Source organism: Mauremys mutica, chromosome 1 (assembly GCF_020497125.1).
Source record: "Mauremys mutica isolate MM-2020 ecotype Southern chromosome 1, ASM2049712v1, whole genome shotgun sequence".
In the NCBI taxonomy this organism is placed as follows: Eukaryota; Metazoa; Chordata; order Testudines; family Geoemydidae; genus Mauremys; species Mauremys mutica.
In genome coordinates this window covers 197,154,707-197,182,339 of record NC_059072.1, presented here as the reverse complement: position 1 = coordinate 197,182,339, position 27,633 = coordinate 197,154,707, and the positions used below count along the sequence as shown (strand labels likewise).

Below are 27,633 nucleotides of genomic sequence, written 5' to 3'. Positions count from 1 at the left end.
TTACAATCTGAAGTCAGAACTGAAGGGAAAGGGAAAGGAACAAGACTATCACACTACACAGTTTTTTCCAAGTTGACAAGAGTAGAATGTTTATTTGTCCCAGGAAGGGAGCACAGCCATACACTGATCTAATAGTTGCCTCCTACATCAGTACTTCCCAATCTGGGGCCATCAGATTACTACAATGGATTCACAGGAAACAAACGCTGACTTGTCACTGTAAACTTACTACTGTGGATAAGAAGCTGCTCACTGCTTTGAGACCCACCTTACCTCTCTTGCTCCTCCAATAGTCTTAAATACTGCTTACTACAAAGGAAGCTCATATTTTATGATACCGAAAACTCAGGAAGCATCTCTCACACCACAAAGCTCAACTAACAGTGTGTGTCCAAGCTATGTGGGATGTCAGTTGACACAGCGGAGCTTGGACATGTGCTGTTATCTGAGCTTTGTGGTGAGAGTGAAACTAGTTACAGTAAGGAGTATCACAACTTACGAATTATTCCATACAAAAATTCTCAGCAACTTCATTACACAGACTATGAATCACTGTTTTGGGAAATAACTAACTACATAGGAATACATATGTCCTTGTCTCTGTAGTCATGGGACCAAAAAAATAAAAATAAAAAAGTCATCTGTAGTTTGTTTTTTTAAATCGTTTAACAAGCATGCTTCAAGGAACCCTATAAACAGTTTCTACCCCTCCCAAACAAACTTTAAAATAGATTACAGAAAATATGGATTACAAATCCAAACAAAAATTACAGTACTAACAAGGAGTATGCTAAATACCACCACTTTCAGTTTTGGTGCTACCCAGCTATATAGTGTCTATTTAGACTATAACTTTAAAGACAATATACCCTGTTTTGATCTATATGGTGCCTACTATTTTATTTTACAGAGCATCAGTACAGCAACATTATATTACTGTAGGAAAGTGCTGCATGCGAACAAAACTTTCAACGTTGAGTGCCTAACTTTAGGCAGCTAACAAAACACACTTACTCCACATTTGACCAAGCTGTCTGACCCAAAAAACCCAAAACCTAATTTGAGGGATGAGTCTGATTTTGTTAAAAAAATTTCTATACATACCAGTTTTTCAATTTCAGATTCAAGATTCTGTATGCAGTCAAGTTTTCTCTTACGGCAGCGCTGTGCAGCAATTCTATTTTTACTTCGCCTTCGGATATCATGGATACAATCCAGCTGTTCAGGAGTCAATTTATGCATTTTCAGAAATGACTGAAAGTCATTTCTAGAAAGTGAAATGATCCTTTGAGAATTAAATGGCAGTTTTACCTAAAATATAAAATATAGTTTTGAACCAAGGAGGAAACTGATACAAGCAAAATTAAAAATCGGCTAAAGTGGAGGGGTTTCTTTAAATTAATAAAAGATTTATAAAAAGCAACTTAATTGAAAGGACATGAGCAGAACTAGACCACCAATATTAACCAGAGAGGCAAAAGCAATCTGTCATCACATTTGCACAGCCACATCGATAAAATCCCAGGATTTCAGGCAGATATTTTGATAGAGTCCAGTAGATGTAATCAAAGGACTTTGCTCATTTAATTTCACGTTTTCCAAAAAAGAATATTCCAAAAAAAAAAAATCTACTCCTATGCAGTGGATCACAACACACCAGGTATTAGTTAGTGCAATGGTTCTCAACCTTTTTGGGCTCAGTACCCGTTTGTAAATGTTTATGGCATGTCACAACCCAATAAATAGTCTGGGGGTGAAGGCCCTGGGGTGATTTCAGTTGGGTTCTGCCCCCCAATAGGGTTGGGTCCTGCCCAGCACTGATCTCACAGTGGTAGCTCCTACGCTGTGGGGCTAGCGAGGCTTGGCTCTCGGTGATGCAAACCTCCAGGGTTGCAGCACCACTCAGGTTTGGCCACACCCACATGACTGGACCAAACTGGAGTTGTGGAGTTGTGACCTGGCTCATTGGGTTGCAGTGCCACTCACTCAAATTTGGCCTACTCAGACTCAGTCATCATGGCTAGGCCAAATCTGAGTGCCCAGCCAGCCCTGTGGGACAGGAGCCATAGGAGCTACCAAGCAACCCTTTGAAACATTTTGGCAACCCAATTTTGAGTCCCAAACCACAGGTTGAGAAATCTTGAGTTAGTGTGTAAGACCTTCTAGAGGCATCCCCCAGCACAGTCTGAATTTTCCCCTAAACCATTAGCAATATATAATATTGCATATATATTTTACACAAATACACATCTATAAATGTGTATTAAATTGTTTCTATTGTAAGGGTAACTGGCTGCAACTCCTGTATTTAGGTTGCTTAACACTTTCCATTATTATATATAGAATTGAGCCTTCTCCCCACTACACATGCTTGAGCTTTGGGGACAGCAGCTGCGACAAATATGCACACATACAAACATTATAAGGCCTGTCACCAATGTTTGGTTCATGTTGAAACCCATCTATTTTTCAAATGCAATATTTATATTTTAAAGTAAGCTATTAAGAGAATATATGCAGACTTAATAAAAAATAAAAATGTCAAAAATATTATCAGCTTACTTTCACCTAAAGAACTGAATGCAGGGAGGGAGTCTTTCAACGGGTTTCTACTTCTACCACCAGAGACATCACTAATATTAAAGAATTAGATGGAATGCTGCTCCAGACAATAATGCCATTTACTATTCCATGAATTTAAGGAATGGGCCAATTTCAGCACTGGAGTTAGCTATCAGTTTCCCCACTTACTTTCAGTGCAAGTTGTGCACTGCTTATTTTGGGGGCTGAATCTGTTCTTAAAGCCTGAAAGGTAAAACACTTCTTTAGAGTAATGAAGAGTTCTACATCATGGCATCATATTGTAACTTTAGAATTTCCATTTTTCTACATAGTCTGTGGGAATTGATAACTTACAACATTCAATTGAAGGTAAAAGTTCTACCATATGAACAAAAAACCCAACGCATTGAGAAGGATGGGAAAAAAAAGAAAAGAAATAACAGGAAAAAACAGGAGTGCTTCACATCATCACAAAAACAAGCACTAAGCAATTTCTGCAGTTGAAGAAACAGACAAACGTACAATCAAAGCAGCAGAAACAAGTGCAGTATAAAAGTAGTCTGGAATTATACAGAGTACAGCTGGTCAAAAACCACAATTTCCCCACTCCCAACCCCCTTCCAAAAAAATATTTGCCACCAGATTGCAAGAAAAATCCAAGATTTCAAAGTTTCCAGTGGAATGAAAATTCAAAAAAAGTTTTTAATATCAAACATTTTGTTTTGGCAATACTTAATCATTTTGACATTTATATTATATTTTAAAATGTATTTCATTTAAGTCAAAACAACTCAATATCAAACAGCTGGAAAAGTAATTTCAATTTTTTCCCCATTGAAAATTTTGTCAAAAAAACATTCACACAAAATATTCAATTTTAACTAAACTGCATATTTGATAGAAAATTTTCCTTAGAAAATTATGCAATTAGCTCTAATACCAACATGTCTCCTCTCATCTTGCACATTTCCACACACTTCATAATCATTATGTATTTCAATAAACCTCCTTCAACAAGCTAATTATTTTAAAATTGCTAACTGTATTACAACAGATCTTTCAACAATTTTAGATGGAGAAATAAAATGGTACTTTCCCCCTAGAGTTTTGAAACCAAGCAAGAAAACTGTCTGGAACTAATTGGGTCTAGAATTAGATTTCAGAAAGGAGCATACAGATGTATGGAAACAAAAATATAGCCAGAATGTCCTCACCTCACATTCCTGTTCTCTTGCTGAACAGGACTCACTGTCTCCCTCGGTGTCAGTTTCAGAGTCTTCTCCCAAACTTATTACACAAGTATATGGACATTGTTCTTGTTGCGGTTCCTGGATATAATCTCCACTATTTATCTCTGGGCTGTTTGAGCATATTTCAGTACCAAGGTTACTTATAAATGGGCAGTTGACAGAGTTCAGAGTTGTAAAAGTTCTTTGAGAACAAGGTTCAGGGCTCTCATTGAGACTGATACCTAACCATGGGCACTCTGATTTTTTTCCTGAATATATTGGTTCTGAGCATTCTTTTGCTGTTGCAGGTGACAAACGCATTTGACAAGCAGTCTCTGTATTGTAAATGTCACTCCAGAAACCTTTGGCTAGGTGTTCAGCTACCTCTCTCTCCACGCTGCTTCGGTCACTAGTTGATGTAATGCTTATGTCTTCCCTAGCGCACAAATCAGACTTCAAAAGCGAATCATCTTGATTTTCACTGATTGGTTTATCATTCCTAACAACAGTACCTGTCACAGTTTTTTCAGCTACAACTGTGTTTTGCATACCACTGAAATTCGAGTTGCTGTATTGCTCATATGGGCCTAGAAAAGGCGCAGAATAAAGTTCATGAGGTGCAACAGAAGAGTTTTGGGGAAGAGAAACAGCATCTGTTTTCTCCATAGGACATGAGATACTCTGAGACACAGACTCTCTCTTCAATTCCTCTTCTTTCTCCCCACCTTTCTCCCCCTCTTCCATTTCTACCTGAGTCTCTTCACATTGTGAGACCAGCTGCACAACTGTGCACTCCTGAGCTTTTTGTATGGCATCATTAAATGATTCACTCTGATGAATGGATGTAGCTGATGTTACCTGATCATCTTTAATACTGCAGAGATTGGTTCCAGTATGGACTTTGTCACTCCCAAAAGCTTTCTGGAACTTCCTATATTTTGGGCATAGGGAAAACAAGCCAGAAACATTATCTTTTTCTAAATATGCAGGATCGCATGTTTGATTGGTATCATCTTGGAGATGAGGACATACTTTTGCATTTTCTTCATCTTTGTTGAGCTTTGAATTAGGAGTTGCAGTGTATTCAGCTTCCAACAATTCCTCCACTTCATCATCTATTTCCAGGTTCCCATCATCCACAAGGGAAATGTTAACGTTTGCTTTCTCACAGCGTGAGGTACAACATTTCTTTCTAGGGCATTCCTGCTGGTCTGCTTTACAGTCCAAAAACTTGAATTGGAGAAACTGAAAGCAAGATTCCTCAATATCATATACTCCCAAAAACTTTGCACACTTGCAAACTTCGGACACATTGTCTTTATTTAAAATAAGTTTGGCAGTATATGCAAACTGAAGCAAAGGAGCAAATCCTTTAAGTGTCACCTGTTTGGTTTAAAAAGAAAAAAAGAAGAAAAGAAAATAAAAGAAAAAACAAACATGTTAGTATGGCTCATTTCTCGTTAGGCTGAGACTTGACACAAACCACAGTCCTGTCATTCTTATACAAGAAGTCAGTATGAAACGGACTCAAATCTTCCCCGCCCACTGACATGGGAGCTGCTTATCCTAGTCCTACAACTGTTTGCTGACAACGTTTTGATGTCTGGTCTGCCTGGGCTTAAGACAGCAAATGGGGCCCCCTATCACAGGAACATTCCCTGCTCAGTCAGGTCAAACAGGAATCAATGAACAAACAGATCCAGTCCTGTGGGGAAATGGTGAGCAGAAATGAGGAAAGGAGAGAAGGTAGTTTTCCTTAAAAAGAAATTAACCAAGAATTATATCTAGCCAAGCTCCCTCAAAAATCCATCTTTTGACATGACAGAATTTTATTGTGACCCTTTTATAGCAGCGTTCCACTTCACAGTGTTAAATAAATTGATAAAATTCCAATATATTACTATTACTCAAAGATTAAAAGTATCACTGTTCACTGAAGAGCAGTAAACAGATGCAAAAGCAGGATTAGATTTTCAGGTTTCCTTTCAAAACACAATGTACTGCAGGATAATTTACAGGCAAAGTCACTACACTCCTGGCATCTAGCACACTCCTTTTTAAAATGCAGCCACCATTATTCATTCACAGTCTAATGTGTTACCGACTCTGATATCAGTAATAATATGAATTTGGTCATGACTCGTTATTTAACTTCTTTAGTATAGCGTATACCCTCCATCCCCGGTTCCTCCCATTAAAAGGAAATTTGATTTCTGTCTGAACAGATACCAAACTGACAAATTACTCTCAGTTTAATGACTCACTGGAATCAGGTCCAGTTCTGAAAGCTCCACACCCTATTACTACACACCCTATTTCTTCTAGGGATCTGAATCCTCTCTCAGAGCAATACAATATCCAGTGAATACCACCCAAAAGAGTCCAATAAGTTTTTTCTCTTTAGTTTTAACGCCAATCTCATACTCTTACTTCCCTAAAGGTGTAGGGACAGATTCTGCGTCCTTCTGCCAACTGTTCATGTTTAGTAGTAACTTTTGCCATGAACAGATTCACTAAAATCAAAAGGGACTACTTGCAGAGTAAAGTACTACTCAACTTAAAGGTGGCGGACCCCAACAGCAAATAAAATCAGGTTACATTATACTCAATATGATTGGGATTACTATTTTAAAACAATCATAACGGTATGCTGCAGGGTGTTCCAAACACATGATGATATAGATTTTAGAGGAATCCTGAAACATCTTGTGAAGTTTCAAACTATTTTGGAACACGCTCTGAAGACAGCAGTGTACACAACAGTTTGCATTTATGAAGAGACTGTGTGCTTTCACTTACTCATGTGGCACTGTTTATAAATCAACACACTAACTTAGCTTCAAACACTTGTAAAACCACTAGGGGAAAGAGGATGTCAACCTTCCCATCTTCAAATCCCAAACATATATGCAGTAGTGGCAAGTAATTAAGTCTAACTAGTGACCTGATTTGTTGAGTGTTAAGGCAGACTGTGTACATGAACTGAAATGGTGAATAATACAATGTATTCCAATAATACAATAATTCAAAGTATTTCCTTCGCACACATGAAGCACAGTGATCTACAATACACCTCTACCTCGATATAATGCTGTCCTTGGGAGCCAAAAAATCTTACCGCGTTATAGGTGAAACTGTGTTATACTGAACTTGCTTTGATCCACCGGAGTGCACAGTCCCACCCACCCCGGAGCACTGCTTTACTGCGTTATAGCCAAATTTGTGTTAGATCAGGTGGCGTTATATCGAGGTAGTGGTGTACCGTCAGCAGCATTTGAAGCCCACACCAGCTTGGGGAATATGAGAATTTAACATCTGTGCTGCACAAAATATTTTTCAAAACAGACGCTACAATCCTATAAACAAGCAATATTAATTTCATTTACAGCTTTTTAAAGAGATAATTTGATATTAAATAGCTCATGTACATTCTCATTTGAGTGTCACCCACATCCTTACACTGAATGCTTGATAAATGACAATTCTGAAGCAGTGGTTTGTTCACCAATGAGTTTCCCAGTTCCTAAACCACTTAATTTAAGATTATTAGTTACTTAAAGTTAACACCAGCCTATTGTAGAGCATAATTTAATGTAATGGTGTAGAAACATAAATATGGTGATATACAGAAGTATGCCAATTAGTGCCACTCACCTCTTCCGGTAAAGTGATGAGAAGATCAGCATTCAACTGTCCCACAATTCTTGAAAGAAAATAGCTGCTGCAAGCTGCAAGCACAGACCGATGAGCCCGAAATCGCTGATCTTCCACTAGAATAGTAACATCACAAAGAAGATCTTGCTTTCTCTGATCATTGAGACTGAGTAGAACATTGGTACTGTGTACTGAAGACTCGTATGCAAAAACCACACTATTCTTCTCGCTTAAAGGCATTGTGTATCAGAAGTATTAGGGCTATTCTCAGTGGAAAACATTCTTCTGTTCTTCAAACCTGAAAAGAAACATGAAAATTTACACAGTACATAAGTATATGATATGAGTCATAGTATTCTTAATGCTGAATTCCTAAGAAGGGACAATTTAAGTTATACATATTTCACCCTTAAAAAAAATAAGATTACTGTTTAAGTATCTAGATCCTAAGCTAAACAAAATGCCAACAAATAAGATAGTTTAGATACTCCTTTTTAAGTAAGTTTCAAAATACACTCTTTAGTAAGCTCAACTTTAATTATATTTTCCTCCAAATAAATCCTGCTCCTACCACTCATGGAGGAAAAATAGTTTTTCAAATGCTGTTTTCAAATGTATCACATTTGTTTTTGAAGATGCATGTTGATTAAAAGTGACAAATTTACCACAAAACTCTGACATGAAATAAGTATCTGTATTTAAAGACCTTTTCCTGACTGCAGCACTACAGAAATTGAAAGAGGAACAAGCTATAGAGGCTCTAGATCAAAGTTCATCAAGATACTACATAAGCTGCTTTTGTTTGTTTAATGTGGTGTACACAAACAAATTCAAAGAAATCCTACAATATGCTACTTAAATACAGCAATAATGACTCAACTCAAAAAGCGACAGAGTCTCCTGTGGGCACCTTATAGACTAACAGATATAGTGATCCCACAATAAAAAAAATGGAAATAAGATATGGAACATTTTGCAACTAGTTAGTTGGTTTGCATGGCTGCTTGGTGGCCTTACGTGGAACATGCTTGCATTTTCAGGGAGCAAGTGCCTGCATCATAAAGACACTAGAAACAAGCATCCTCACTGGCAGTCTCAAAAGAGGCACCTGAAAAAACAAGCTGAACAGCCATGGAAACGGAGATAATATTTGATGCCCAGAGATGATCACCTGGAAGTCACAAAACAGATTCACTTAATTTTTTGTATACATACATTATGATTACATAAATAACGTCACTTCACATGATTTTTTCAACTTTTTTCCAAGTGGGCTTGGAAAATAGCAACATTTTTATTAGAGCTGTCAAGCAATGAAAAAAATTAATCGCGATTAATCACACTTAGTAGAATACCATTTATTTAAACATTCTTGGATGTTTTCTACATTTTCAAATATATTGATTTCAATAAGAACAGAATACAAAGTGTACAGTACTCATTTTATATTTATTTTTATAACAACCTAATACAAGTACTGTAGTGCTATCTCTTTATAATGAAAGTTGAACTTACAAATTATGTACAAAAAATAACTGCATTCAAAAATAAAACATTGAAAAACTTTAGAACCTACAGGTCCACTCAGTCCTACTTCAGCCAATTGCTCAGACAAACAAGTTTGGTTACAATTTGCAGAAGATAATGCTTCCCATCTCTTGTTTACAATGTCACCTGAAAGTGAGAATAGGCCAGCTACAACAGTGCCATGCAAAAGCATCACAAAGTATTTACATGCCAGATGCATTAAATATTCTTAGGTCCCTTCATGCTTCAACTACCATTACAGAAGACGTGTCGATGCTGATGACGGGTTCTGCTTGATAATGATCCAAAGCAGATCGGACTGATGCATATTCATTTTCATCATCTGAGTCAGATGCCACTAGCAGAAGATTATTTTCTTTTTTGGTGGTTCGGATTCTGTAGTTTCCGCATCAGAATGTTGCTCTTTTAAGACATTTGAAAGCACACCTCGTCCCCTTCAGATTTTGGAAAGCACTTCAGATTCTTAAACCTTGGGTCGAGTGCCGTATCGATCCTTAGAAATCTCACATTGATACCTTCTTTGCATTTTTGCAAATCTGCGTGAAAGTGTTCTTAAAACAAACATTCACTGGGGTGATCATCCGAGACTACTATAATATGAAATAAATGGCAAAATGTGGGTAAGACAGAACAGGAGACAATTCTCCCCCAAGGAGTTCAAACACTTTTTTTTTTTTTTTTTTTTTTTTTTTTTTTAAAAACAAGCATCATTTGCAAGGAAGCATGTCCTCTGGAATGGTGGCTAAAGCATGAAGGGACGTATGAATGTTTAGCATATCTGGCACGTAAATACCTGCAATTCCAGCTGTTCTCACTTTCAGGTGACATTGTTTGTTTTAGTAATTGGCTGAACAAGAAGTAGGACAGAGTGGACTTGTACGCTCTACAGTTTTACATTGTTTTGTTTGAGTGCAGTTATGTAACAAAAAAAAAATCTACATTTGTAAGTTACACTTTCACGATAAAGAGATTGCACTACAGTACTTGTACGAGGTGAATTGAAAAACTATTTCTTTTATCATTTTTACAGTGCAAATATTTGTAATAAAAAAATATAAAGTGAGCACTATATACTTTGTATTCTGTGTTGGAATAGAAATCAATATATTTGAAAGTGTAGAAAAACTACCAATTTAAAAGTATTAAATATTTTTGGATTTCTATTAACAGTGTGATTAATCACGATTAATTTTTTAAATCGCAGTTAACTCATGCGATTAACTCTAAAAAATTAACTGCAATTAATGGACAGCTCTAATTTTTATTCAATTGTTCAAAAATGCCTAATGTAAAAACAGCATTCTTTTTAAGTCAACAGGCAAAATTCATCCTTAACTTCATATGCTGCTATGGAGTAATACCAGAAATACACATTGCTTAATATTTGATTTATATGGTGGTTTGAGGGATACCCAGCAATAGTGGCAATGGTGAGAGGTATTGTATGTTTTTATATTCTTGGGGGTTGGTATACGGACAGTTCATTTACTTGTAATTTTATAATTGCATTGGGAATGTTTGTAAGATATCTAGAGATTGAGATAGCTGTTTCAAAATTGAAATGTCAAACATGCACAGTAATGACTATTCCTCTGTCAAGAAAAGATGGACCTAATTCCCTCTACAACTAATCCATCTACCAAACTAATCAAGGTAACTAACTTTTCTTTCCACTCCACGGTTGTTCTCTCCCCTTCTGTCCTTTCCTTCCCACTTTATTTATTTTCCCCCTCCTCTTCCCATCTCACTTTGTTTGCATGTGTTCTTTTCTTCTATACCCATTTATCACTGCTGTCTCATTTCCCCACACTGTGTGATCATTCTCTCTTCCTCTAATTTGCCTGTCTCAGTGTTGGATGACTAAAGGCTCTGTACAATAAAAATTGCACACATCTCCCAATATGCACAAGTTCATATGTTTGAACACGCAGTTTCATCAAACCCAAAAAACACCAAGCCTTTTCAAGTTCGTCTATAACACATTCTTCCATTACCCATTGTTATATTGATATCACCAGACATTATTTCGTAGAAGTGTCACCCCTCCATCCCTGATGGGAAGAAACAGGAGGGAACTATAAGAGTAAGAGAACGATAGTTTCAAAAATATGGCCTTGATGACAAAATTTGTTTAGACTGACATGACTGATAACGTTAGTATCACCCCACTGGGCTGAGAGAGAGAGATTCAGGGTTGATGGGAAAGCTCCAGATTATCAGTAAATCACTATTTAAAGGAGTACATGAATACAAGATTTAAAACACAACTTTAAGACTCACAGAAGAGCTGATACATTCCATTTTCTTACAGATATTCCTAAACTCTCAGGAGAGAATGTGTGTGGAGAAGAGTACCCAAGGAAAGCAGACATCCTAGCCTCTCTGCCCCTTGTTATCTGCTCTCTTCCAGCATCTAGCACAGACCAAGTTCACTTGTATGCTCCAGTCCTATCTCTATGCTATGTTTGTACATCCCCACCTTCTTCAGAGACAGACTCCTAATGGAACACAGATGGTCATGGTGGAAGAAAGTTGTGAAGACAAGTTGGTTGATACCAGGCTGCCCAATTTTTTTTAGACCATGACAATCTGTATTCAGCAAGTTTTAGCTAACTGCAATTAAACGATGCTGGGACCAGAGTACGTCACATTTAGCTGACAAGGCTGAACACAACTTGTCCAGACATCTGCATTATGGCCAAGAGTGTCAGTTAAAGCTAATCTTGACAATTGTGTTCAAACACATCTGAGTATTATAATGTACACAAGGTCACTGTCATTTAACTGTGGTAGAAATTCCTGCATTCTGTCTACTCTGCAGCTTACAGCGTTGGTTGCACTGCTGCTAGAGAATTTTCTTAGTGCAGATACACTCTTAAAGTTAAGATACTTTAATCTACCTTCAAAGTCTAATGTCAGCCAGAGTAATATTTTTCCACTGGGGGATGCTATAAGAAGTCTGTATGGTTTTGTCAACACTAGGGTATTTTTTGGGGGGGGGAGGTGTTGAGTTAGGTTAGGAAGGGGGTAATAGTACTAATACTGGTAAAAACGCCACAACCCAGTCTGTTAGCACTCAGTACGTTAGTGTTATAGTGGGAGGTTCTCCCTTCCCATACCCCCCAAAAACTAATCCAGACAACCTATTAATGAAAAATACTGAAATTATGCTTGCTATTTTTAACTAGCCAGCAACAGCAGTGAGGTATCAACGATACCAATAACTAGAATCAGAAAGTTCCCCGGACTACACATAACATTAAAGGGAAAGCCACACGTCCTTTATAACAAGCCTCCATAAAACTGGATCTTGAGAACATAAGAACAGCCATACAGGGTCAGACCAAAAGGTTCATCTATCCTAGTATCCAGTCTTCCGACAGTGGCCAATGCCAAGTGCTTGAGAGAGAATGAAACAACAGGTAATCAAGTGATCCATTCCCTGTCGCCCATTCCTAGCTCATGACAAACAGAGGCTAAGGACACCATCTCTCCCATCCTGGCTAATAGCCACTGACGGACCTATCCTCCATGAACTTATCGAGGTCTTGTAGAAGCAAACAGCTTCTGAAGAAAAGGAGGTAAAGTTGAGCACAGCACAGAATAGTTGGCTGGAAATTTTTCCCACAGCTGGAAGGGTATATCAACTGAACATCTATTACAGGGCCCTCATTTAGACAGTGACATTACTCATTGAGATAAATGGGGTAGGATGAGGGAATAGATTCATACTACTGATGCTGATGTTGTTTGGCTGGAAACAATCTTCTGCAGGGCTGATTTTACAATCATGTAGTCTATTATTTTACATTGTGAAGACCAGCTTTGTGATACCAACCCTGCCTTGACAAAGAAAGTGAGGATTTTTAATAATACAGTAGAACCTCAGAGTTATGAACACCAGAGTTACGAACTCACTCGCCAACCACACACCTCATTTGGAACCGGAAGTGTGCAATCAGGCAACAGTAGAGACCAAAAAAAAAAAAAGCAAATACAGTACAGCACTGTGTTAAACATAAACTACTAACAAAACAAAGGGAAAGTTTAAAAAAAAGATATGCTAAGGTAAGAAAATTGTTTCTGTGTGCATTTTTCTTCTGCATAGTAAAGTTTCAAAGTTGTATTAAGCCAGTGTTCAGTTGTAGACTTTTGAAAGAACCATAATGTTTTGTTCGGAGTTATGAACAAACTTCCATTCCTGAGGTTCTACTATATATCAATTGTGAAAAATAGCAAGAACTGCAAAAAAACAAAAAATTAAAAGGTAAGAAGTTTTTCATGTCAGGTTTTCCATGAATATAGCGTATGCCATGGCTGTAAAGCCTGAGCAGTCTTTTTTTTTTTTTTTAAATGTGAGAAAGACCTCAAACTAACATCATTTTAGATTTTAAAACAACACACACATTTCAGATAACCAAAACAAGTTAACAACTAATTATATGCAACAGTTTACACAGGAATTATGAAATACATAGGGCCCCTTCTTTCCAGTTTTTTTTTCCCCAGTAATTTACCAGTGTTTATTACCACAAGAAAAAAACACAGGTGAAAATAAGTGCAAAACCCTATTAATTTTTCTGGGTAAATACTGAGGTTTATTTTGGTGGATGGAAATACAGGGGAGGAAGTATTCAGTAGATTAATGCTTTGAATTCCGTTCATCAGTGTGGTTTGCTGCAGAACTAAAAACAGAACTCAAAACACAAGGCCACCTCTGAGTTTAAGAAAACAATACGATACATCTCTAATCCCCAAATAAAATTTTATTTGAACAAACAGCTTACTGTTATAGATTTAGAACTATTAGCCTATAAATATTTACATTTAATAATTGGGCCATGCCATTTGCAGTGCATACCCTCAACTTCATCCTCATCTCCTGTTTTTGTTTCTTTAAAACTTTCAAATACTTTCTCGTGTTCTGAAACATTCTGATACAGATTTTTGTTTTCTTTCCATTTTTGCGTGTCAAATCTTTAAACAGCATCTGCTACCAGCTTGAAATGAGTACATGGTTGGCGTGAGATTCATCAGTACGTTCAGATGCGCACGCACTTTGGTGTTTGTGTGCGTACCTGTTTGTTTACTGTGTGTATCTTCTAGACTAATATATAGCCTTACTTCAACACGCAGTAGGTTGTCTGTGGGCGAGGACTGGCCTGCCACCCAAGGCCTGTGAAACCTGAAGCATATTCTCACCAGTAACTGCACACCGCACCATAGTAACTCTAACTCAGGAACCAATCCATGTAACAAACCTCAATGCCAACTCTGCCCACATATCTACACCAGCGACACCATCACAGGACCTAACCAGATCAGCCACACCATCACCGGTTCATTCACCTGCACGTCCACCAATGTAATATATGCCATCATATGCCAGCAATGCCCCTCTGCTATGTACATCGGCCAAACTGGACAGTTTCTAAGGAAAAGGATAAATGGACACAAATCAGATATTAGGAATGGCAATATACAAAAACCTGTAGGAGAACACTTCAACCTCCCTGGCCACACAATAGCAGATCTTAAGGTGGCCATCCTGCAGCAAAAAAACTTCAGGACCAGACTTCAAAGAGAAACTGCTGAGCTCCAGTTCATCTGCAAATTTGACACCATCAGCTCAGGATTAAACAAAGACTGTGAATGGCTTGCCAACTACAGAACCAGTTTCTCCTCCCTTGGTTTTCACTCAACTGCTAGAACAGGGCCTCATCCTCCCTGATTGAACTAACCTCGTTATCTCTAGCTTGCTTCTTGCTTGCATATATAAACCTGCCCCTGGAAATTTCCACTACTTGCATCCGAAGAAGTGGGTATTCACCCACGAAAGCTCATGCTGCAAAACGTCTGTTAGTCTATAAGGTGCCACAGGATTCTTTGCTGCAATATACAGATAAAGCAGTTTTGAGAACTAAAGACAAAGGTCAAAATGATGGCTATCTTATTGTGGTTTTTCAGCTGAGAAATTAGGGTGTTTCCCCCAGCACAGGCTTTAAATATTTTTCTAATAAATCATCCATTCTTCTCTTATGTTGGGGCTCAAACACATGATTAGAGATCATATAGCTGTACTACCATGTCCTTGTGTCTGTACATGCACCTGCAAACTCATCATATTCTCTGTCATATACTAGACCGGGGTCAGCAACCTATGGCACGTGTGCCAAAGACGGCACGCGAGCTGATTTTTAATGGCATGGTGCTGCCTGGCAGGACTCCAGCGTGTCATTAAAAATCCTGCCCAGCCCGGCCCGCTCTCCTCTGCCCTCCACTCCCCATGCGGGGGCAGGGAGCAGAAGCATAGGCGTGCACACGGGGTGGGCAAATGGCCCCACTCTCCCCGTGCGGCAAGCCGTGGGGTCCGCGCTCCCAGGCCGGAGCGCCTGGCTGAGTGCAGCAAGCCACCGCCCCTGCCCCCGCCTTCCCCCCTCCCCTGGAGTCCTGCCGCTGTGCGCGCAGCACTCTGGGGGCTGGGGCTGCGCGCTCTGCTTGGCGGTTCATGGTAAGGGGTCTGGGGCAGTTGGATGGGGGGGGCAGTCAGGGGACAGAAGGCAGGATGGGGGTGGGATCCCGGGCAGGGTGGTTGGGGTCTCTAGAGGGGGCAGTCAGGGAGCAGGGGAGGTTGGATAGGGCATGGGAGTCCTGGGATCTGTCAGGGGGTGGATAGAGGTCAGGGCAGTCAGGGAGCAGGGGGGATTGTATGGGTCGGGAGTTCTGGGGGTCCTGTCAGGGGGCAGGGAGTGGTTGGATAGCCATGGGAGTCCCGGGGGTCTGTCTGGGGGGGTGGATAAGGGTCAGGGCAGTCAGGGGACAGGTAGGGGGTAGGGTCCCAGGAGGGGGGCAGTCAGGGGAAAAGGAGCAGGGAGGCTTAGATAGGGGTGAGGTCCTGGGGGCAGTTAGGGGCAGGGGTCCCAGGAGGGGGGGACAGGGGACAAGGAGCAGGGGGGCTGTGGGTTCTGAGGGGGGCAGTCACCCAGCCCTCTGCCCTGAGCCCCGCACACCCTCCAGGACCCTGCCCTGAGCTCTGTACCTCCCTCATACACACCCAGCCCTCTTCTTGACTGCTTCACCTCCCCACCATGACCCCAGCCCTGACTCTGGCATCCCCCACATACCCAGCCCCTCCTCTGCCCTGACTCTTGCACCCCCCGACATCCCATGCACCCCCACATCCCCACCCTGAGCACCAAACGGGGGCTCCTGCCCCCCCCACCACATTCCCACCTGCACTCCTCATATCAAATGGGAGCTGCCCAGGTAAGTGCCCCACACCCAAACCTCCTGCCCCAACCCCGAGCCCCCTCCCTCTTTCTAACTCCTGGCCAGACCCTTCACCCCCAGCCCTGTGCTCAGTCCACTCCCACCCTCAGCTCAGTGCAGAGAGAGGAAGAGAATGGGCCAGAACCAGGGAGAAGGTAGGTACCCATTGTATGTAGGCAGGGCCAGGACCCCAGACTGGTAGTGGGCTGAGCGGATCCGGCAGCCAGGATCCCGGCTGGCAGGAGCCAGCAGATGGAACCCCTGAGCGGCAGTGGGCTGAGTAGCTCAGCACACTGCCGGTCTGAGGTCCCAACTGCCGGCCCTGCACAGCCTGCTGCCAGTCTGGGGTTCTGGCTACCAGACCCTGGCCAGCCGGGGTCCCGGCCGCACCTGTGGCCGGCCTAGCAGAACAGAACCCCAGACCAGCAGCGGGCTGAGCGGGCTGGTGGCATAAGATCAACATTTTAATTTAACTTTAAATGAAGCTTCTTAAACATTTTGAAAACCTTGTTTATTTGACAATACAACACTAGTTTAGCTATATAATATACAGACTTATAGAGAGCCCTTCTAAAAACGTTAAAATGTATTACTGGCATGCGAAACCTTAAATTAGGGTGAATAAATGAAGACTCGGCACACCCCTTCTGAAAGGTTGCCGATCCCTTTGCTAGACCCAAAGATGGCAGTTTTCAGAAGCGATGTTAGGATAATATTTTGTTTTAGTATCCAAGGATATTTAAGAATTGCCCTTCCTTGAAAAGGGATCATCTGGGGAGCATGACCAGTAGACTTTTAAAAGGTAATGAGTCAACAGGCATTAGTCTACTTTAGGGAAAACAAAGCAAAGTTTTTTTTTTAATTTTGATGTTTATGGTGTATCTGTCTCTTAAGTATATGGGGCTATTAAGTTTTTCTACTTAGTGACAGTCTTAGACATGTCCCCCCCAACAATCCATAAATGAGCAAGCAAAGCATGAACAGTAGCCAAATAGAATGGACAGTGATGACAGTTTATTTCATTATTTCAAAAGTGAACTTTTAAAGTCTAAATTACAATGTCCCTTCAAAGGATAAAAAGCTTGCAGCTTATTTTAAAACTAATACCTGAGTAAGAAACACTAGAAATTAGGCAGCTGATAATTTTACAGTAATATGAGGTTCTCTTACAAGTTAACACATAGCCAATTAAAATAATTTATACCAGATTAAGTGGCCAAATGCACCAGATAAGAAGAAAGAGTATGCAAGCTATTCCCTTGCAACACTGTTACAGTTAGGTCAGCAAAAAAATTTCCCTATGAGATAAACAGGCCCTTACCCTCCGCCCAAATAAAAATAAAAAGAAACAGATGCTGTGTGAGAACTCGCTACTACATATGAAATTTCCATCATGTCCCAGTTATAAAATGAAACACTGTCTTCAGTGCTATAACAGTGTCAAGGCCCTTAGCCCAGAAATTTTACATAACTTTAGTGTTCTACATTCTTTTGGGAAATATGGTTCTATGTACATACTTTATTTCACCTCCTCAGCATATTTTGATACTCCACTACAAGTGATATTTTTGGTTCCTTTAAGTGCAATTCTACTCTGAAAAGTGACAAAATGTAAATCTAAGCTCCATGTTTTCTTTCATGGATTTCCAGATCAAAATATTTAGCTAACAAGTAAAAATAGTTTTCCATCTTAAACCACCAGCCTTAAAAGCTTATCCTGCATTCTCAAAATCCAGCTTGGTTGTTTGTTTCTTGTTCATCACCACCAGTATAAAGATTCTGCACAGCAAATTATATCTGTGACATCTGTGCAATCCCAACGCCTTCAGTGGATCTCTACATGTGTAACCTGAACTCAGTAAACATCTCTATAAAGATGCACAAGAATGCACACTATTTTAACAGTGTTGGCACTGCACTGCTAACATAAGTAAAAAGCAACACAAAATAATTTCTCTCTAAAGTAAACAGATATTGCCAAATACACACAATGGAAAGATTGGAGTAAGAAAGTGGGTTTAAAAAAAAACCCAACAGCAACAGCCACCTCAAGTCACTTTTCAAGGTAGAAAAAGCCTATCAGATCTATAGAAGAATTGTGTGTTTCTGGTGTTATTCTTATTAAAACAAATAATTCATCCGTTTAAAGTTTTACACATCTGTATTGTTATAACTGTATTACATTGGAATGCTTTAAACAAAGTTACATTTTAAGATCAGAATAGGTTAGTGGTAATAGAGAGCAAAAGTTACAGGTACTCACAATTCTTGTTGTAAAAAATAAATAAATAAATAAATCATCACTGGAGTCCTAGGCCAAGTCTACATTAGAAGTGCTTTGACAATATAGCTCCTAATGTAGACAATGCACCAGCAAAAGTGCATTTTTGCAGTTATAGCTTATTCCAGCCACTCCTCCCCACCCAGCCCCACCAAGAAGGTGCAGAGAAACTACTTTACCATATTCATTATAGGGCAAAATAACTACTAAATGAGTATAAAGCAAGTTAGTCTCAAAGCAAGCCTCAAACAAATACAAGAGTCCAACAGTATTCTGTATGAGGTATTTTAGTCTGTCAGTCTTTTCATAGCAAAAAACCCCTTCTACATCAAGTCTTCCTAGCAGAGCATCCCAAGATATCAGAACTTGAGACGCCATGATTCAGTTTTCTCATGAGTCAGAGAAATATACTGGATTAGAATAGAAAAGGTGGCGTCATAGTGATATGATCAGACTCATTCCGATCATCTTTTTAAAAACAAAAGAACTTGAGCCTTGCATACTCTGTGACAGCTGAATTTACTATTAAATCCATTTCTCAGTAAAGAGTTGTGCCTCAGAAAAAACTTTCTAGCCCTTATGGTAGCAAAGAAAACCCTGAAAGTGTTAGCCTGTACAAACTGGTGCAATACTAGAATCTACAGGCAACCTGAAACACAATAGGCAAGAGGTCTGAATGATACATGTATCTCAATGATGTAAGCTTTAAACCTAAAAAAGACAGTTTAAATGTCACTGCTGTTCACTATTTCACTGCTGGTCATTTTAATAAAAACATCCAACAAGTGTGCTTACCCCACAATCCTTAACTGCCTCTCACACCTCCAAACTGCCCTCTACTCAACTGCCAGCACCTCCAGCTTCTCCATTTGTGTTGTCCATACAAAAAGCTTTGACATACCAAACACCGGAAGTATGGAGAAATCATAAGATCAATTTCATATACTACCATAATAGATATGAGATACTCTATTGGTTACATTATTTCATTTACTTAAATATTAAAAACCTACTTTTTATAGTTTAAATGAAGCAGTTGCAGAATTTCCCATGTACTGCACCAGTGTTTCAAAACACTGGAATCTTGCCATAGAATTTAGGTCTAGGTTGCCAAGTAGTCTGAGGCCTTAGCTAATACCAACTCCAACAGACCACATTTGTCTTTACTAGTATAGGATTAGTATGATAGCTGTATACATTTCATCAACTTTCCCAGCTCTATCTAATCAGGACACTTGCTATCTTCATAGGAACTAGCTGGGAAAGCACATGCAAGCTTCCTTCATCAATGTATGGAGAAGGCTCAACTTGCCAGAACAATGTTTTCTTGGCACCAAGAGCAGCTTCTTGTTTAACCAGATGGTAAACAAATACACTTCTGAGGTCCCCAAATGGAGGAAGATCTGAACCACCATTCTCAGACTCAGGAATTAGTTACAGATGTGTTTTCCATCAGTCAGCTAACTCTGTGAGCATGTTTTCCTTTACTTCTAAATCTGGGGCCATCAGACATTTCCCCCTCAAGACAATCCCCACCCTCCCACCTGCAGAACTTTCCAACACAGCAAGCATGACTCTGTTTCTTCACAATCTGTGTAGAACATGATGACAATTATCCATTTTAATTAGTACCACATTTGGGATATTAATCCTTTGTGATAAGCAGGATAAGTCACGCCTTCTGAACACTTATGTGCAGTTAACCTCTTCAGGAACTCCGCATGAACTGCATAACTAAGATGGAATGACTCTCTAGTAATTGCAATCTGATCTGATTTAGAGGTCTTGAAGCAGTTTCATTTGTCCACTGTGCCACAAAGACAGTAAGGCTATCATTTATCACTTGGATAGACAGAGTGTGGGACTTGTAGCCATTAGTAGCTACTAATACAGACAAAGGTGGCCTGCATCACTCTGCATGTAACTAATGTTTGCACCTTGACAAAGTTTTAAGTTCTTAAACAGTTAAAGGACAATGTCATAATCAGATAGGGCAATAGATCCGGAGACAAGAAATCTGGGTTCCATTCTTGACTCGGACATTGAGCTGCTATTCAACCTACCTCCATTTCCTCATCTGCAAAATAGGGATGATACTTCTACTTTTCATTTTTTAAGAAAAAAGCTTTGAAATCTACAGGAAAAAGAACTAAGGTATTTACTACCATTAAGAAAACCAGTGTGGCTACTTGGCAGTTCAACAAGAAGTTACCAATAGATTTTAAATAATTTTATATCTATGCCCCTTCCCCCAACTCACTCTCCTTTTATGGATACAGAGTTATGTTTCAGAAGGATGCTTGCAGTAGTTAAGAGTTGCTGATTCATGATGTTATGCTGACAAGGCATGAACAAGCATTCTGTTTTTGTTCATCTTTACTTTGATAACATTTTTAAAGGAACCAGGATGATTTTTAAAGAAAAAAATTAAAATAGTATTAATTTGCTTTTTCCCCCCCCCAACATAAAACAAAAGAAGCAGTTACCTCATTCATAAATTAAGAACAAAATTGTATTCTTTGAGTCACTAGTCAAAGCATCTGGCACAATACTAACATTGTACTTCAATTACAGAAATTACATAAATTATAATTAATTAAGAGCTTATTAGGTCATCTAGTATGTCCCTATGCCGACCCAGGATTATCATCACAGTATTATTCAGAGCTCTGCTGAATCGAAATTAAGTAGTCAGGGGCCAGCAAAATCATTTTTTTGTCTTAAAAATCCATGAGATTCTGAAAACAGACTTGGAATTGTTTCAATTTGCCTTCTGTTTTGTTTTTTTAAAGGTTTTAGGATTCACCATGTCCAGGTTTTCTTAGAAGTTATGGGAGCTAAGAGTTTACCTTTCCAAAAAATGAAAGCCACGATTTCCATGCAGTGGTAAGACTCTGGAAGCTGAAGCTTTATGGGGAAAAAAAAAAATACAAAAGCCCCCCCAACCCCCTAAAATCAGGCAAGTTTTCAACAATGAATAATGCAGTTCGCACATTATTTCCCCAAAGAAGCTATACTAAAGTAGAATATTCTAAAGCTAGAAAATGTTTCCATTACTAAACCTAATTCTTTCTTATCTTAGAGCATGTCTGACTCACTTGTTACCCAACATTAACTGTTTGGGTCAGGGACAGTAATAGCTTTATTAAGCTTTTCTGGGTAGTAGTTTTAATTTTAAACATTTTTAAGGTTGGGCATGGGATTTAGAAGTCCCCACTCCTATCTTCCATCCCCCACAAATTCTCACCCCGATAGCATTCAAAAGAAATTCTTGTGAAAAACAGTTCAATTATAGAGACACCTATTGTGGGCATAGCTCACATTTCAAGAAAAACTTAAATGCACTGTGACAGTTTGACTTTCTAAAAGAGAATTGGGATGGACCACAATAAGTCGATTTAAGGTAAGAGTGAAAGTGTTGTAACATGACTTGTGTTAAATCCATGAAGCAGATCACATGGCCATAAGGCTGCATCTTCTAAACTTCTACCCACCTTCAGACACCATTACTTTACACTCACAAAGAAGTGTCTCACATTGAGACAAGTTCCAGAAAAAACATTCACATTTATGAACACTCCCAGGGTTAGAGAAAAAAATATTCTTAAATTTTTATACAAGTTTTCTGGTTCACTATTTAACAGTTTACTGTCAGCTCCTGGCTTTATTTAAAAGGTAAAATCCTTCACCTTTACCCTCAAGACTTAGAAGCTATGCAAACTCATTCCCTCCTAAATATGTGAATTGTTTCATATATTTTATATTTAAATCGTTTCATTTCTTAATTCAAGAATTTCTTAATTCTTTAACATTGTTTAAGTATGGAAAATGACATGCAATGGCTTTAAACACAGCCCTAAAGATTTTGTTAGTTGATTAGTACTGGGGAAACTGTTTGAATACATACACAGGTGTACAAACATGTATAATAAAACAGGGAACTAACTGTGCAGAATTCTTATCTATTAATTACTAATCTGAGAAAAATCCTTCATGATGACTCTTGGCTCTAACAGAAGCAGTTACATTTGAGAAACAATTTTAAAATACTTGATCTAAACCTTGATCATAACCCTGCCCACTTTTATACTCAATTGAAAAAGCTTTTCAAATAAACATTTGCAAAACTGAAATAAGTTTTCAGAAAGTAGACTGAATAAAAAATTTAAAAGTAAAAATTTTGAAGATTTCACCTCAGTGAGGACAGAGGCATAAATAAATGTGACTACAATGTGCAGGACATAGGGAAGGGAAGATAATCTTGTGGTTAGGCACAGGACAACTACTCAGGAGACCTAGCTTCAATTTGCAGCTTAGTCACCCAGACTCCATGTGCGACCTCAGGCAAGTCAGTCTCTCTGTACCTCAGTCTTCACATAGAAAATATGGATTAAACTTTCCTACCTCATATGAGGCCTGTGAGGAAAAGAATCTTTAATATTTGAAAAGCTCTCAGCTATTGTGACCTATGTACCTACCATAAGTATATACACATCAACTAATATACCATCCAAGATCTGCTCATAAAGAAATGACCCCATGGAAAAGGAAAACAGGTCTGGTTTTCAATTGTGTTGTCTTAACATGACTGAAAAGACCTCAACGCACAACAAGATTCAGACTAACATCTGAAGACATGTTAGCAGGCCACGTGATACCCTACAGGAAGCTAGGGTATGTCTTCATAGCGGAGATAACTTTAATTATCTATGCTCAAGTTACTCATGGCAAGTTGGGTGTGTATTGGGTAGGAAAAGGGGTATTGTTAACTCATGTCATCTAACATGCAGTAACTAACACAAGGTAAAATCCTAGTGAAAGCAAAGCAATTTGTCGTAGTCACACAAGTTAGCTGGTTGAAGTAAACCCTAGGTTCTCCCCTTGGAACCTTGACCTACTAACTCATGTGAAAAATAAAAACTATCGTGTGTTACCTAATGCGAGTTCAGAACAAGACTTTTCCTAGTGAAGATGAGGCCTTAGCCTAAATGGAGTGAGAGTGGCCACAATGTAAAACAATATTAGAGTTGTATCCACACTGGAAGTGCACTCATTTGTGTGTGAAACTAGATTTCTGGGGGCACATCTCATGGTTCTTAGTGCTGTAGTAAATTGGGCCACTCTAAGAATTCTTTCTTGTTGGTATTTTCTGGGCACAGGGTGGGAGATGAGGAAGGCACTGGAGGACTAGCAGCACTTCAGTGGTGTTAACACACTCTGTAGGGTGGATGCAAACTAACGGCTGACGAGTTGCCATCATTCAAGTTTTAGCCTATTCTCCCCTCCTCAATGAATCAACTCAAGCTAAAAGCACCACAGCAGCTGAGTTAAGGGTAATCATGTGTGGCCAAGACCTGCAGTAACTCTACAGCAAATACAGGCTCAAAAAGATTCTTTCCACAATCACAACAGCTACAGATTTATTGGTTGGGTTTTTTTAAACTGAAATTCTGGAAAACAACTAAGAGGCCTATGCCTAGCTAGCATGCCCCATGCATTGGAAAAAATTGGTGCAGGATATACCAAAAAGTGTGTGTGGGACTCATGTGAATATAAATTTCCTGAATTTACGCAACAGGAAAGAAGAATCCTGCCTATTTGATCTATGTTTCTGCAGATTATAATTTCATGAATTTTGGAATAAGATTACTTGAGACTCTATCCTATCACTCATGTATGAAAACACCCCTTTCACACCCACAATGGTGGTGTCATGTTAGACTAGGCAACAAAATATAAGGACAGTTTTTACATTGGGTGATTCCAACAGCAGCAAATGATAAGGGCAACAATCTAACACATGTTGACCCCAATAGCCACAAGCAACTTCTGATACTTTATACTAAAACCAAATTAACACAGCCTAAAATATTCCCTCATTATGAAGTGCTTGAAACTGTTTAGCATCAAACAACGTATTAACTAGGTCCCCAATCTTGCAAACAGTCGTACACATGAATAGTCCAAATTAATGCAGTAAAATTACTTACATACACAACCGTTTACAGGATTGGAGCCTAGAAATTTAAACACACACAGTTTAGAACAATATTAAAATTGACAAATCCACAAAAGCATGAAAATGTATATTGAATTTAGTGTGCTATGGGAATTTCAAACCCATGTTTGTTTTTGACTATGGCAATGATTTTGAACAGACAACTACAGCATTACTTCAGAGTTCAGGGGAGCATAGTCACTCTTAGGGTATTAATACGCTGCAAAGAAATCCATTGTGCTGAGTTGCAGTGCCTGGGTCAATTGACTCCAGCTGCTGGGGCTCACCTTGCAGGGCTAAAAATAGCAGTGTGGGTGTTCCTACTGAGGCTGGAGCCTGGGCTCTGAGACCTGTGCCTTCTCTGGGTTTTTCTTTGCGAGAGTTGTGTAAGCATAACTTGGGGTTGTCCCCTGGCACGGACTATAACTTTCACATATAACACCACCACCGTGCTCTTACTTTTCATCCACATATCTCAAATGTGTGTGTCAAACTATTTTCACTTTTATCCTTAATGTTTTGGAACTGTATAATTGCTCAATTGACCAAAACAGAAGAAAAAAAATGACAGACTCTAGCACTTACAAAGTTGCAGTGCTTTATGAATTTGAAATTACTACAATATTATGGTGCTAAAAATGCCAATACATGTCCTCTAAATGCTAATTTAGCAGTGAAATTGGTGATGATTCCTCCATAATTCTCATTTTCAATTTTATTTTACATTGCCCTTCACATGCTAGGCATCTCACCGTACAGATAAAATGTACACCTCCCCAGGAAAGTCTAAAATGAATCCTCCTGGGCTACTACAACTGATGACAGATACTGTAATGTTCAGATTTAGGATTTGTAGAAGATATTTTATCATCAAAATCAAACAGTTAATCCCAAATTAGTAACACTGAGGGGCTCCTTTGTTCTGAAGAGGAGGGAGATTTCCCAGCGTTCGGGCGCGTACGATGTGCCCTGGACTGGCACACGGGCATGTGCACATGCAGAAGGGAAAAGATGAATAATCCGATGCCAGATTCTGCAAGCGAGCAAGCGGCGGGCTGGCCGCGCCGAAGGCAGCTGCTGCTGCTGCTATCATCTGCCAGGGATCAGTGGAAAAACCTGAAGACACAAAGCCACGCGGGCGGGGAGAGGGGGCAGCTTCTATTTACCTTTCCCTACACGGGCCCCGACGGCTGCGCAGAGCTGCTCAGCCCGCCGAGCTAACCAGCAACAGCTCAGCGCCCGGCCCCGCACGGCTCCCCCCGGCTTAACGGTCCGGGGCGACCCCTGCTCGCTCGCTCGCCCGGGGCAGTCGCGGGCCGAGCCGGCCAGCGCTGGGGCAGCTGTCCCGGCGCATTGGCCGTGTCGCTGCCCGGGTACCAGGGGAAGACACGGTCCCTCCCGCCTCCGCTCTGCCCACCGAGCTCCCCTCCGGCCGCGGCGCACGGACGGGGCACCCCGCAGCCCCCCACCCCCCCGCAGCCGGAGAACCGGGCTGGGGCCGCCCCCAGCCGATCTCGAAGCGCTGCGCAGAGCGGCGTGACCTGGGGTCCCCCAGCGACAGCGCGTGCTCCCGCCTCCCCCGCCCGCCCGGGGGCCCCCGCCGCCGCCGCCCCGCGAGTGGCCGGTACCCGGGGCGAGCACGGGCCATCCCCCCACCCGCCGCCGCGCGGGACCCCGGCGCTCACTGCCCCTGCGCGAGCCCCGCAGCACCAGCCCCCTCCGCTGCCACCCCCGCGCGCCGCAGCGGGCTCACCCCAGCACCCGCCCCGCTCGTCTGTCGCCGCCGGTCCCGCGAGCGCCGTCACCCTCGGCCAGGGGCTGCCTCCCCAGTCCCGTCCCCGGCGCGGCTGCCCCAGCCCGCGGCGATAAGAATCAGGTGACTCGCAACAACATTACCCAGCCTTCCTCCTCCTCCACCCCCACTCGCCTCCCGCTGATTGGACACAGCCGTCCCGCTTGACGCTGTGACGCCTACGTCGACGGCAGCGCGCGTGCGCGTCTGGAACAACTCTCTCGCCTGCCTTGGGCCCCGGGGCGGTTAGGGACTGGCTCCCGGGAGGCGCGAGCGTGGCCGTTGGGCTTTGGAACGTTCTGCTTCCCGCCCCCCGGGATCGGGGCCTGGTGGGGGAGGGGCGGGTGCTGTCTCTCGGGGGAGTGTTGAAGCCAGGGCTCAGCGCCACGCGCCACTCTCCTAAAGCCACGGCCCGCGCTGCCCATCTCCCTGGAGAGCTGGCACAGCCCCCTGCTGCTTACCCCCACGCGTGGACCCCCACCCAACAGCATGGGGTTGCCAGTGCCAGCTGCCCTGGTTGTCCCAGGCTTGTGCCTTTTCTGCGGGAACTGTTCTGGGAAACCTGTAGAGGTGCTCAGTACACGTTGCCAGTTGGCCAGTTTTGGGGGCTGGTTCATTCCAGGATCGCTGTACCTCAGAGGAGGCAGGGTGGTACCAAGTGGAGGGCAACAATTCCAGGGCATGGCAACTTTTGAAATTTGGTTTCATTCCACATTGGAACAGACAAAAGACCCCCAAGCCTTTCAGTATGTTTGAGGAAATAAAATTGTGTAGAAATGTAGGGCTGGAAGTGATCTTGCGAGGTCCCCAACTCCAGCCCCCTGCACCGAGGCAGGAACAAGTAAATCTAGACCCTCCTTGACAAGTGATTATCCAACCAGTTCTTAAAAATCTCCAGTGATTGGGCTTCCACAACTTCCCTTGAAAGCCTATTTCAGAGCTTAACTATCCTTACAATTAGGAAGTTTTTCCTAATATCAAATCAAAATATCCCTTGCTGCAAATTAAGCTCACCTTCAATTAACATGGAGAACAGTTGATCATAGTCCCCTTTATAACAGCCCTAAATATATCTGAAGATGATTAGGTCCCTCCTCAGTCTTCTTTCTCTAGACTACATGCCCAGTTCTTTTAACGCTTCCTCATAGGTTAGGTTTTCTAAACCTTTTATCATTTTTGTTGCTCTCCTGGGGACTCTCCAATTTGTCCACATTTTTCCTTAAGTGTGGTGCCCAGAACTGAACACTACAGCTGAAGCCTCACTAGTGCCAAGCAGAGAGGGACAATTACTTCCCTTGCC

The 27,633-nt window shown here is 40.9% G+C and overlaps 1 protein-coding gene across 3 annotated transcripts in view; it reads right to left on the bottom strand.

Moving 5' to 3' along the window:
- The window catches only part of BACH1 (BTB domain and CNC homolog 1), a 48,327-nt gene extending 21,860 nt beyond the window's left edge, over positions 1–26,467 (bottom strand). The window contains exons 1-4 of one of the 3 annotated variants that reach the window (XM_045002295.1): positions 26,438–26,467; positions 7,446–7,743; positions 3,777–5,174; positions 1,105–1,311 (exon numbers count right to left, since the gene is read on the bottom strand). In XM_045002295.1, the coding sequence (XP_044858230.1) occupies positions 1,105–1,311; positions 3,777–5,174; positions 7,446–7,685 (1,845 nt within the window). In that variant the 5' untranslated portion in view covers positions 7,686–7,743; positions 26,438–26,467. The other 2 variants (XM_045002296.1, XM_045002297.1) reach the window with 2 other exon arrangements.
- Between the last annotated feature and the right edge of the window lie 1,166 nt (positions 26,468–27,633).